The sequence below is a fragment of the Hypanus sabinus genome, chromosome 30 (assembly GCF_030144855.1).
Source record: "Hypanus sabinus isolate sHypSab1 chromosome 30, sHypSab1.hap1, whole genome shotgun sequence".
NCBI lineage: Eukaryota > Metazoa > Chordata > Chondrichthyes > Myliobatiformes > Dasyatidae > Hypanus > Hypanus sabinus.
The window spans coordinates 23,873,672-23,887,091 of NC_082735.1; the positions used below are offsets into that span (position 1 = coordinate 23,873,672).

Genomic DNA, 13,420 nt, shown 5'->3' on the forward strand with positions numbered 1-13,420 from the left:
AGAGGAGGAGGATGGACTGACCAAAATGGAGTGGTATATCCCAATCAGTTTACTGTTGGATTTCAATAGAAGCCTCCTGCACTGGTCTAGTGTGAATATGAAGGTGTGTACCTGAAAAGAAAGCAATAAGGAATAAACTGGGATAATGGATTGTGATGCTCATGGATTTGAAAATGTGGGATGTGGGAAAGGGTAATTTATGAACCTTCTTTACTACACAGGAGGCAATTGTAAAAATCGCCTTTTGTTAGTGGGCCCCAAGGAGTTTGTAGTGTGACTGGCAGGTACTAAAAGTGGAAGCAGGCCCTTCATAAATGGGGGAGGTGACCACGCTGGTCATCCTTACTGTCCTTTTTCCTTCCCTCCAGAACCATGGGGAGGGAGTGGAAAACTTGGACGTGGATTCTCTGTCATGACTCTGCTCCTTCAAGGGTGGAATGTTGCCATCGAGGATCATTGGCAAAAGGGGACACAACTGTAGAGCGAATGGACGGTCACTGATCGAGGAAGGAAGAGGAAGGCAGTTTGGAGGGGAGAAATACTGCACTTGCTGAGGAACGCAGCAAGTCAGGCAGCATCTACGGAAGGGAATAAACAGTCAAGGTTCTTGGGCCGAGTGCCTTCATCGCCGGCATTTTGTGTGCGTTGCTCTGGATTTCCAGCATCTGCAGAATCACTTGTGTTTGTAAGAAATCCCAGCTGCCAGTGCAACAGAGTTTGATATTTGTGAAGATATGCAAAGTGGGAGCAATCCGGATTCTGCTCCCCATTTTACGGAAGCTTTTAACAGATAAGTCCACAGATATGAAGGGACACAGTTTCATTTTGTATCTTGATAACTTTGATATTTAAGTGGCAGAAAGAGGGCTTTGAACTTCAGCTGAAATATTTATACACAATTCCCAAGTAGCTTAACTGCATATGTGTTCAAAGTTCAAAGTAAGTTTATGATCAGCGTACAAATTCGTCACCCTTTACAAGCTTAAGATTCCTTATCCAGTGGGCATACTCAGCACATCCAAGAAACATAATAGAAACAATGAAAGACCGCACCCAACAGGGCAGGCAAATGACCAATGTGCAAAAGACAACAAACTGGGTAAATACAAAAGAAAATAGAATAATAATAATAATAAGGAACGATAAGAATTGGAATGACAGATTTAGTAGATGAGAAGAGTGCATCAACAGTAAAGAAAATTTTTAATTAAATGCAAGTACTTACTCTAGCTTCATGGCCAATCAGCTCTTTACACTCATCACAGGTATTTGCAAACAAGGTGTCATAGCATGGGATGCAGTAGGGGCTGTCTTCAGATAGGATGTATTTCCTGCCATACAGCGACTCTTTGCAGTTGTCGCAATCAAAGCGTTCGCTCATCTTTTACAGACGGCCGTCACTGCGAAGAGAAAAGACTTTGCTTAGATATTACTTGCTAACAGCGCATGCAGTTGCCGCCGCTTGTTTATCTCAAGCAAACGTCTAGAAGTGGGAAGCCTGTTGCTCTTCAGTAGTTGGCAAGGTTCATGGAAAGTGACTGGAAATGACTCTAAACGTTTCCCCTCCCACCCTGAAAGGGATATATAGGAAATTTTGAGGAATGGGATATGGAATCCGTAGACCTGTGGTGAACTCTTGGTCCATTCCCCAGCCCTGACACAACTTTTTTTTTGTCCCTGAGGACAATGACTCACGCTGGCACACAATTCCACACAGGCAACTTGCCAACATAGCCACTGATTATATTTGATTCAAATCTACAAGTCTTGCCAGACAATTCAACCAGAAAAGATAGCAGAGAGATAACTCCTCTGTGACTTCCTGATGCACATAAGACCATAAGATAGATGAGCAGAATTAGGCTATTCAGCCCATCAAGTCTGTTCCCTCATTCCATCATGGCTGATTTATGTAATTAATGAGATACAGTGTGGAATAGGCCCTTTGAACTGTGCCAACCAGCAATCTCCCAAGTTAAACCAAGCTTAATCATGGCACAATTTATAATGACCAATTAACCTACCGGCTGGTAGGTCTATGGAATATGGGAGGCAACTGGAGAACCCGGAGGAAACCCGGAAGGTCATGGGGAGAATGTACAAACTTCTTACACACAGTGGCTGGAAAATTATCCCCCTCAACCCCGTTCTCCTTCCTCCTCCCCAGGACCTTGGCACCCTTAATAATCAAGAACCTATCAAACTCCACGTTAAATATACCCAGTGCCTTGCTTGTACTTAGCCGTAAAGATCACCAGATGGGTAAAATGAGTGGCAGTAATGTATCAAGTTTGAATATGGAACCCACTGAAGACATCAGCAGAACCAAAAACACGAGAAAACAACTGAAAATGCCTGGTTAAATTTCTGGAAAGATGCCAAATTACACAGAATTTCACCTCCGTCCAAAATGCTTTCTCACTTTGGGGGAGTTTGCCGGAATAAGGAAAGAGTGGTGCAATCGAATTTCCAGGTCATTACTTAGTTCTTCCCTCTTATGCCACATGGAGCGCTGGGCTCCATATCAAGAACCCATGAACCCCAGTTCAAACTGGGTGTTAATGGTTTGATACGCAGACAGCTCAGCTACATGTGACACTGGTGCCTTCATTTACCGAGCTAACTGTTGTCATTAAAACAGATCAAGACAGGAAAGCGTGGAGAATCAAAAAAAAACAGGCACACCTCACCTCACCTCATACTGAGTGAATAGCAGTAAAGCTAGCAAAAACCAGTCAGAGAAAAATGAACATTCAGATTCACTTTGAAGTATTAGTTGCAATAAGCAATTTAGAACATGAAAGGCAAGAACGGGAATAATAAAAAGATGAAAAGGTATTCTTTGAAATGGACTAAAACATACTGCCTAATTTTAAACTTCTGTTCTCACTAAAGTGAATATATCCCTGTTTTACTATTAGTACTTAGCAAATGTACAATATTCAACACAGATTAAATAATGGGAACCTGCAGGTCTACAGATTTTTAATATGGTATTGTGGATTTAGAAAATGAATCTGATCTCTATTATCTATTGTGCTTTACTTGCAAGACACTAACATATAACTACTGAGATGATTAGAGGAACATTCATGCAGTTAATCGTGGAAAACTTTGTCATTTTTACAACAGATGGTTAAAGCCAACCACCTCGTTGTTATCTAAACCTCTAAAGGCTGACTTTGAAACACTCCACGCTTGCAGAATTCTTATTGCTGAAGCTGCATCGAGCATGTAAAACTCCAGCAAACAATGCATCCCAACTCACAACTTTCTTGAACGAAACAAGCTGTGGTTAAGCTAACGTTGTCACATTGCTAGAGGCAGCATGAAAAAAAACATGAAGAAAATAAAATTAGAACTTACGAGGTGATTCCAACAAGTATCCACGCTATCAACAGGATTAACACTGACAGGCTAGTGTGCACAGCATTCTACAACTCTCTCACACCGTATGCCAGTTAAAAGACTCGTTTAGGCAGGAAGATGACTTATCATCAGAATATGCAACACATGGGCCATTAAGGTAGCTCATTATTAATTCAAATTACCATCCCTTTATGTCCAAGTGAACACATTGATGGGTTTAAAGGAAGTGAATCACACTTATGGTTCAATCAGTAGCACTGTTCTTTCTGAGCAGGGGATTGTGAGTTCAATCCCACTTCTACCCATACAAAAATGAAAGAATTCCTGGCTGTGGGAGGTACTAATTTACAGAGGAGTTGTCATTTATTCTGCTCTCTCTCTCTCTGTTGGATATGACGTTTTCCATGGTATATTTTACAAAAAACAACAGGAAAGTTATTTCTGCACTCTAGCTGATATTTAATGTTCAACCACTTTCACTGAAGGAAATCCAGAATACTGATCATTATCACATTGCTAGTTGTAGGAGCTTGCTGTGCGCAAATTGATTGTCACTTTTGCAAAAATACAGAAGTAACTTCATTTCTAAACTACTTCTCTGTTTGTTAAGCACTTAGCGACATCGTGAAAACCCAATATAATTGCTTGTTTTATTTTGAACTGACAGTTATTTTAAAATTTGGGGTCAAGAAAAAGCTCTTTATGTTAAGCTTTCAGTTAAGTGGTCGATTAAAACAGCAAACACGAGGAAATCTGTAGATGCTGGAAATTCAAGCAACACACACAAATTGCTGGTGGAACACAGCAGGCCAGGCAGCATCTATAAGGAGAAGCACTGTCGATGTTTCGGGCCAAGACCCTTCGTCAGGACTGGTGAAGACTGGGAGAAGTACATGCATTAGATTTGAATTACCTTTTACACCAACCACTGTGGTAAAGGTGTAATCTGACTGGGTAATATGTTTCCACATGTTGTGCCTCTTTTAAATTAAATTTGGACACTTAGATTCACTGAAGGAATTAAGCCTGCAAAAACATGTCTCTTTCAATACACTTCATTCCATTCCCCCCCTGTCGCCCAAACCCTTCACTTGAGTAACTGACTTTTGATTGATTACAACTGTTTCGTGAATTTTACATGTGTCAGATTTTAGCTATGCATTCGATCTTTATGTTGGAACAAGCCTTAGATTGAGTATTAGCATTCCCAGCTCAGGAAAGCAGCAGAGCATTTGAACCATAGTGCAGACGTCACAGTTTGCAAATGGAATTCATGTTCTGAGCTCGAACTGAATGAATGTGGATAGTGCCTCTTCACTGAATAAGCTACAGAAAACCATCAAAGATACCTACCTTTAAAAGTAGCCTCCTAGCCTCCTCAAGTTATGACAAGTCAAAGATAAAAGTAAATGCATTATTGAAGTATGTAGACCATATAGAGCCTTGATATTCATCTTCTTACAGGCGGCCACATACAAAGAAGCACAATAGAATCTACAAAGCAAAACCACTCAACGAAGACTGACAAACATCCAATGTGTTAAAAACAGAACAAATCATGCGAACAATGAATAAGTAACACACAGAACATGAACCCCGAAAGTCTTTGAAAATGAATCCATAGCAACGGAGTATGTTTATCTGTGAGCCAAGTGAAGCCGGCCCAGGAGGCCGAAAGCCACAGGGCAAGGATTACTTCTGAGCGTGGCAGTGTGGATCCGAGGTTCCTGCACCACTCGCCTGAAGGTAGCAGCTAGGAAAGAGAGAGTCTGGGTCAGACCCAGGAAGAAGGGATGGGGGTTTTGGCTGACACGGAGAAGTGAGCTGAACGCCGGCTCGATCTCCGCCCGCGACGCCTTAAAATTTTTTAATCTGGCTTGGCGATTAAATTGGCTGAACATTATTTCATTTCTCGCTCTCCGACCCTGACGTACCAGTCCGGGGGTGGAGTGGGGGGGGGGTGGTGGGAGTGTACCTGCATCCTCAAAGTTTCAATTTGCTGAATCCTTCAAGAGACCGCAAAAACGACAGACTGTTCTGACAGTTCAAATGCACAACCGCCAAAGGAAAATTATAAGCTGCGTGTGGATTGCAGTGACTGTAGTCCAGAAGTATATTTAGTAAGAATAGCTAGTCCTTTTGCGAGCAGCCCACAGAACACCGATGTATACCAACAGCGTCATCTTGCCGAGGATTCAGAGTATTATCGATCTGAAAACTCTGTTGTTCAGGGGAAGGATGCAAAGGAAACAACTCTCTAACCTACGGCTATTGTGGAAAAAAATCTGATCACAGTCTAAATTAGGCCCAAAAAATTCCATTATCTAGTCTAACCATTTGTCTATTGTTAAAATCATCCTTAGATTTATGTTTGTACAAGGAATGGACCGACCATCCTGAAGCAATCTTAGTGCCAGGTGCTTCCACAAACGTGCTAATAGATATATACTGGTAGTAGCAGCCCATAAGGTCTGTGACGGCTTTTTTTTGATAGAACGATCTAATTAGTCCCAGCCTCCTGAACCACTTCCATTTTGAGTTGTGCGTCACTTCCCCTGTGAAAGTTACTGTTGAATCTAGATCCACCATCCTTGTAACGAGGGTGAGAGATCGATCGAAAACAAACCACACCCTGTGGGAGAAGTGAAGCTGCACATCTCCCTTCCAGGGAAGCTAACTTTGAATCGTGGCCTCAGGTTTCTGCCAGTGGAATCATTTTCTCCGTTACCTATCCTGTCCAAACTCTTGTGAACCTTCAGACAACTTTCTTAGCTTTGAGGTCGGGGCAGTGCTAAAGACAAGTGAGGTTAAATTGAAAAAAAAATAGTGCACTTTCATCCTTTCTTCCAGGTTCTGATCTTGATCCCCGTGACCTTTGCCAAGCCAACAGCTGTAGCTCTAACTCTGTGCCAGCCAGCACTCACTGACTTGGCACAGGCATGAAATGTCAAGTGAAGTCTGTCACCTCTAGAACTGCCCCGCTGATGGAGCCAAAACTGCAGGAGGGAGAACAAGCCTTGTTTGATATGTATTCAAATTTGTAACCCGAGTGTTCCAATGGTGGTCAACAGCTATCCCAAATCTCCACTGACAGAGTGGCAGCTGATAGCAAGCACGTTGGCTCCAAAATGTTTACATTTTAAAGACAACTTGTCATTTGCTTTACTGACCTTGAAACTTCCAGCTGTTTAAATAAAAAGGAAGACAGCATTCTTCTCCATCTCAAAGAGAGGGGGAAGATTGGATCTACAGCTGGAGAGGCTACTGAAATTAGAATTCATGTATAATTACTGCTTAAAATCATGCAAAACATGTTGAATCATAACCTCACAAGAACGCATTCCAGGTTATGACAATTCAATTAGTTGATGTAATAAGATGAGCAAGTGTTTGTGAGGAGCCAGAGAAGACCTGGAGCACGTTTGAGTTGTTCCATCGAGCATTTGAAGTGGGAGTTACCATTTACTGTCATTTCTGAGTGGTTCTGTGGTTAGGGAGCTGGAACTGTGAGAATGGTGGGGTCCTGTGACATTGAGTCAGAGCAATACAGTACAGGAAAAGATCCTACAGCCCATCAAGTCTGTGCTGACCATTAATCACCCATCTAAACTAATCCCATTAAACACAAGAGGATATTGGTATTGCTGAGTGCAATAACTCAAAACAACTTCTTCAACAAGACACATACTCAGTGGCCGCTTTATAATTTACACCTGTACAGCTGCTTCTTCACCAAATATCTAATGAGCCAATCATGTGCCAGCAACACACTCCATAAAGGCTTGCAGATGTGGTCAAGCTGTTCAGTTGCTGTTCAGACCAAACATCAGGATGAGCAAGAAACGTGATCTAAGTGACTTTGACCGTGAATGATTGTTGGTGCCAGATAGGATGGTTTGATTACCTCAGAACTGCTGATCTCCTGGGTGCCTAGAATTTACAGAGAATGGTGCGAAAGACAAAATCCATCCAGTGAGGGGCAGTTTTGTGGGCGAAAACGCCTTGCTTCTGAGAGAGGTCAGAGGAGAATGTCCAGACTGGCTCAAGCTGATAGACGATAACTAAAAAAAAACACGTTACAACAGAGGTGTGCAGAAAAATGGCACTGAACACACGTGTCATACCTGGAAGTGGATGGGCTCCAGCAGCAGAAGACCACAAATATACATACGTTCAGTGGCCACTCTATTAGGTTCATAAGGCACGGAATCAAGTGGCCACTGAAAAGCATGTGCTTTAATGCTCAGGCATACCTAGTGAGAGAGGTTCTTTATATTTAGTCTTTTCGATCCATTTTCCAACTTGACCTGCCCCAGGTGGGAGGAACCAGGCAGGAGCAGCTGCATCTGCCTCAGGGAAAGGCACCAAAGTCTCTCGTGCTGCTTTTGTTGCTGCCCAAAGGCACACACCTGTTTCAGCTGGAGAGACCTGAATCCAGGTGAAAATAGATGACGCAATCTATTAAAAAAAAAACTTGGTTCAAAAAGTACGAGGGACTATCTCTCATTTGAGAATTCCCTATTTTACAGGCATCCAAATGGTTAGCATAAAACTTCTTGCATTGTGCTTGGACTCACTTCACCAGGTTCAACAACCGTTACTACCCCTCAACCATACAGCTCTTGAACTAAAAGGGTTAACTGCACTTGACCCATCATTGACCTGTTCCCACAGCTTATGGACTCACTTTCAAGGGCTCTTCATCCCATTTTCTCAGTATTTATTGTTTATTTATTTATCATTATTATTTCTTTCTTTTGTGTTTCGTCTTTTACACACTGGTAGAATGTCCAAGCTGGTATGGTCTTTCATTAATTTCATTATAGCTGTTATTCCATTATGGATTTATTGTGTATTCCCCATGAGAAGATGAATCTTAAGGTTGAATATATGTAAACTTGATAATAAATTTACTTTGAACTTTGAGAGACAACATCATAACAATTAAGGATTGACTGAAAATAAATTGAGGGCCACTATTTAAAATGTAATCATAAGAGTTACACAAAATATTCATACATGTGGGTTTAAAATTATTGTATTTTTCTAGCCTTGTGAGAGAAGAGCAAATATCAACAAAAATATTCAGCGCAATTGTAGTGAGTACACATCATTCTTTAGATTATATAACCAGAAGACATCAAAGCAGAATTAGTCCATTCGGCCCATCGAGTCTACTCCACCATTCCATCATGGCTGGCTTACTTTCCCTCTCAACCATATTCTTCTGACTTCTCCAAGCAAGCTTTCACACTCTTACTATCAAGAATTTGTCAACTCCTGATTTAAATAAATCCAATGACTTGGCCTCCACAGCCTTCCATGGCAATGAATTCCGTAGATCCACCACTCTCTGGCTAAAGAAAGGCTTTACTTGCGTGCAGATTAATGATTCTACAAGTAGGTACTTCCATGATGGGACGATACCCTTGGAGAATGGAAATAGTGGTTCTAAGCATTCAGACTCTTGCACTGCTGCTTGTTAGTGGTTTTAGATTCATCCCTGTGAAGCAGAGCAGCCAGAAGGTGCAAGGTTCAATTCCACAAACAGTAGAATTAGTTTGCTGTAGCACTGCTGGGCTTCCGCTCTGCTGAGCAAGGATCAAGTGTTATTTCATCATCATCGGCTTCCAAATCAAACTTCCTCTCATCATTGTGAATTGATAGAGTGAAGTAGTCACTGCCAAAATCCTTTCTCAGTGCATAAGACCTTGGCTTAATTTGATAAAACACCAGCTATTGTTCTAGCCGCAGGCTGTGATAAAGCTCGAAGGCTTATTTGGACTATGCAGACAGTTTTGCCTCAATGATTCAATGTTCCCCTGAGAATGAATGCCTCTTTTAACATCTTCTTGTCTCCCTGCCACATACTGGTAGAGGTAATAGCATTTACCAAACAAAGCAGATGCAATGGCATTTCCTGTGTTTGCTCAAGGTTCCAATTTGTCCATTTTTAAACACCATTTGTCATTAAATCATGAAGTTGGGTCAGTTGTGATCACCAAAGATCATGTTGTAGGTATGAGGCAGTTACAGCATCAGGTTGTGGACAGCCCAACAGAAAGAGGAGCAAAATGTTCTTGTCTGGTTAGTATAATAGAAAAAGAGAACAAGTTAAGATGTAAATACAAGAGGTTCTGTAGATGCTCGAAATCCTGAGCAACATACATGCACAAAATGCTGGAGGAGTTCAGCAGATCAGGACGCACCTACGGAGAGGAATAAACAGTTGACGTTTTGGGCCAAGACCCTTCATTGGGGCAAAGGGTCTTGATCCAAAATGTCAAGTACATGTTTTTCTTGATAGATGCTGCCTGACCTTACTGTATTCCTCCAGCACTTTGATTGAATTGGTCAGTTGGCCGTTGGCACTTACTTGCAATAAGTCACTTGCATTGCTTGGCCGCTTGATCTGCCTTGCATTCACTGCTTTAGCCTTTCTAGTGCATTTTCTTCTGAAACAGTTGTGTAGTGGAATAAAAATGAAAAAAAATCACATAGTTTTTAAAGTATGCCCTGTGTCATAGAGTTCTGATGCATGAACCATAGCGTTATTGACTACACCATTCAGATCCACGTCCTCTACCAGTCAGAAGGTCAAGACAGCAAGAGCAAGGGATGAATCTCACTTCAAGTCTCCTGGTAGTCAAACAGTCCTGATTTGGAAATAAAGCACGGTGCCTTCTTTGTTGCACCTTAACCAGCAGTATTGGAAAAGAAACTAAACACAAAGTCATTGGAGAGAGACTGAAACTAGTGGATAGAGAAATGGTTTATTCACAAAAATGAGCAGCAGCGTCATATTGAGACCCTTTCAGAGGAAGAGGCCTGTTCGACCCAGTATTACATGACATTTTCTATACTAAATATCAGATGATTCTATATTTACAATGTGTCTACAGTGCTTCCTTTGAATTACATACAACTTCCACTCCTCCTTCTTCACACCCACATTCCAAACACCCAAGTATCAATGCTAACTTTTTTCAATTAACTGCTGTTCACAATTCTTTTGTCCAGAGCTGCATGTTAAATTTAATCTACACTCCACGTTCAGGTCTAAAGATTGGTTGCTGAAGATAGTTGAAGTTATTATTTTGCTAATATCCTAAGTCCAGAATATGCCCGAACAGTACTAGTACATAAACTATGAGTTTGTTTTGATTACTGTTTGAGTTACCCAACAGTGTCTTTGTCTATAAGTATTTAACTGTAGTTGTTCAAAAACTGTCTCACTATCATCATCTCAAGAGCAATTCAAGTTTGGGATTAAAAGCTAGCCTCACCAGCTTCAGCCACATCCTATGAATTTAAAAAAAGAAAGTGATTTAAATAAAAAGGGAGCTTAAATAAAATCAATCTTTGCAATGTGTACAGTGACTTGTTTAGTATAGCCATTTTATCTTCGAGTAAATATCATACTGCGTATAGATGATACACAGTAATAACAGAAGATACAAGCGCATCACTGAGAAAGACGATGCCTTCAGAGAGATGTGGGAAGGCAGTCAGCATAGTTGTGGCTGCATTTTTTTTTCAAATCAGCAATGAAGTTTAGAATGAACTTGGAACTTTTCAGGGGTCATTGGTCAAGGGGATGGAAGTAAGCAAACAGAACTAGCAGAATAACAACATACAAAAAAAACTTTTCATTTTTATGAATACTGTACAAGTATGCCGGCATTTTCTCAATTGGTAATGGAATGTGGGAACCTGTTGTTTTACTGCACTGTGCTATAAAATCATATAATTGCAATGCAAATTTGTCTAGAAATATTCTGTTTCAACCACATTACTCTAAACCAGGGATAAGATCAACCAATTTCAAAGTCTTTGCTGTGAGGATTATACTTCAGCAATTCAATACAAACAAAACAAACCAAAATCCAATTTATAACATTAATTTTGAAACAGTGTCCACCCCTTGCTAGCATTAACTATGAAGGGAATGCATTTAATGCAATATCACTGGAAAACATTTACATTGGAATTGCACTTTATAATTCACTGATTTGCTTATAGAAGCAGTTCTGTGTAATGGCTGTGAATAAGAGGTAGCTGGTACACTAGAATTCCCATGAGTAAACAGTAAAATGATACTATCACTTAAGATTGGGACAACAATGGAAGTTCAGAATACTGTAAAAGGTATGACAGCACTTATTGCATTGGGTCAGTGACAAGGCACAGTGTCCTATTATTGACAGAAGTCCCAGCTCGTCAACTAGCTGTTGTAGGAAAGCAGCACCCATCAAAGATCCTCACCACCCAGGCCATGCTTTTTCCTCAGTGCTGCCAACAAGACCCTCAGGACTCGCACCACCAGGTTCGAGAGCAGTTACAACCCCTCAACTATTGGGCTCTTGAACAAAAGAGGATAACTAAACTTACCTGTAAAGATGTTCCCACAACCAATGATCTCACTTTAAGGATTCCTTATCTTGTTATTTCATGTTCTTGCTATTTATTTTAATTTGCATTTGCTTCTATGCTCTACTTGATCTTCCATAGATCCTGTTATAGTTACTGTTCTATAGATTTGCTGAGTATGACCACAGAAAAAAGAATCTCAGCGTTGTATGTGCTGACATATATGTACTCTGATAATAAATTGCACTTTGAATTTTAGCATGCAAGACTGAAGAGGGCTCAGTGAACAATTAACAACACTTGGGATTTCATATATGCACCAGGCACCCAAAATGTCTGAAACTTAACTAAAGCTATTGGAGGTAAAAGTTTCAAAGGATACATGATTGCCATATATCAATCATCATTGTATCTACAGTATCATTAAGGTTCATAAGACTGACAGACTCAAACGGAAGACTTCACTCTTCAATGCATTCACTTTCTCAATTTAACCTTCTCACTGTTCAGCATTTTGTGGACACCAAAGCTTTTGACAGCACAATTGAAGTTCAGCAAGCAATTGCCCATTCCCTTCTGCTGCAAGACACACAACAACACTCCGCGCAAAACCTTAAATACTACTGCAGCTTCTCTTCCTGTAAGTGGAACTTGCAAGGCAAAAATCCCACTAACTCAAACCAGCTGTGATTATCCTTTATCAAAAAATCAGAGAAGACTTCATGCCTTATACAAGACAGCAGAAATTAAAGCCATAATGAAGAAGCACAGTTGTTATTGGAGGGCAAAAAAATAAGTTAAGCTCTGCTAAAGAAGAGACCATTCACTTTCAACTTAATTACTGCGTGTAAGCAGCATTGACAAGAAGAAATTTCATAAAGTCTTCTCTTTAGCTTCTTCCAAATATGACTTCAGTTTGCTCACTCTCCCTACTACAATCCCTAAGTAGTATCCAAATAAGATCCTAAGATATTTGTGAATAAGCTAAAGCGTGGTTTCTACTGAGATTAGTTTTGAAAGCGGACGTAGAGTGGTGGCAGAAGGCAGAATCCTGGATGCGAAACTAGGTACTTGGTGACACTGGTCACTGTTCCTTATGGATATCCTCCATTGTGAAAGATGATGGTTTAGTGCATGGTAACACTGTGAGATGCAGCTTTGCTAAAAAGTTGTGTAGACCCACTTGAGGTCCCTTAAACCTCTGCTCTTCTTATCCCGGCCTGTCATAGCCTTTGCTGTTTTCCCTTCCTTACAATTATGGAACAAGAAAGCATTATGTATTCCATTGCAATTTTCTCTGACTTTGCTGGACAAATTGTGAACCCATAAACTAACATAGTTGTGGTTATATCTTTTACTGGTTTTTGTCTAGCTATTATGCCTCCTCTTTACACCTTATATTCCATCTTGGAAGCCTCCAACCTGATGGTATGAACATTGATTTCTCCTTCTGGTAAACAAATTTTTCCCCTCCCCCTTAATTCCTCATTCTGACATTTTACCTCTTCACACCTGCCTATTACTTCCCCCCAGATCCCCTTCTCCTTCCTTTTTGCCTATTGTCCACTGCCTGGTCCTATCTGACTCCTTCTTCTCCAGCCTTTGACCTTTTCCACCCACCTGACCGCACCCATCACCTTCCAGTGAGCCTCCTTCCCCTACCCCCACCTTACTATTCTGG

General features: G+C 40.8%; 1 protein-coding gene across 7 annotated transcripts in view; it reads right to left on the reverse strand.

Annotated features, from left to right (window-relative positions):
- fhl3a (four and a half LIM domains 3a) overlaps positions 1–13,420 on the reverse strand; it is a 122,947-nt gene that overhangs the window by 24,511 nt on the left and 85,016 nt on the right. For 5 of the 7 annotated variants that reach the window (XM_059954427.1, XM_059954425.1, XM_059954420.1 and 2 more), the window contains exon 2: positions 1,226–1,400. In XM_059954427.1, the coding sequence (XP_059810410.1) occupies positions 1,226–1,381 (156 nt within the window). In that variant the 5' untranslated portion in view covers positions 1,382–1,400. Of the gene's footprint in view, positions 1–1,225; positions 1,401–3,366; positions 3,632–7,273; positions 7,293–13,420 lie in introns of those variants that run through there. The other 2 variants (XM_059954423.1, XM_059954421.1) reach the window with 2 other exon arrangements.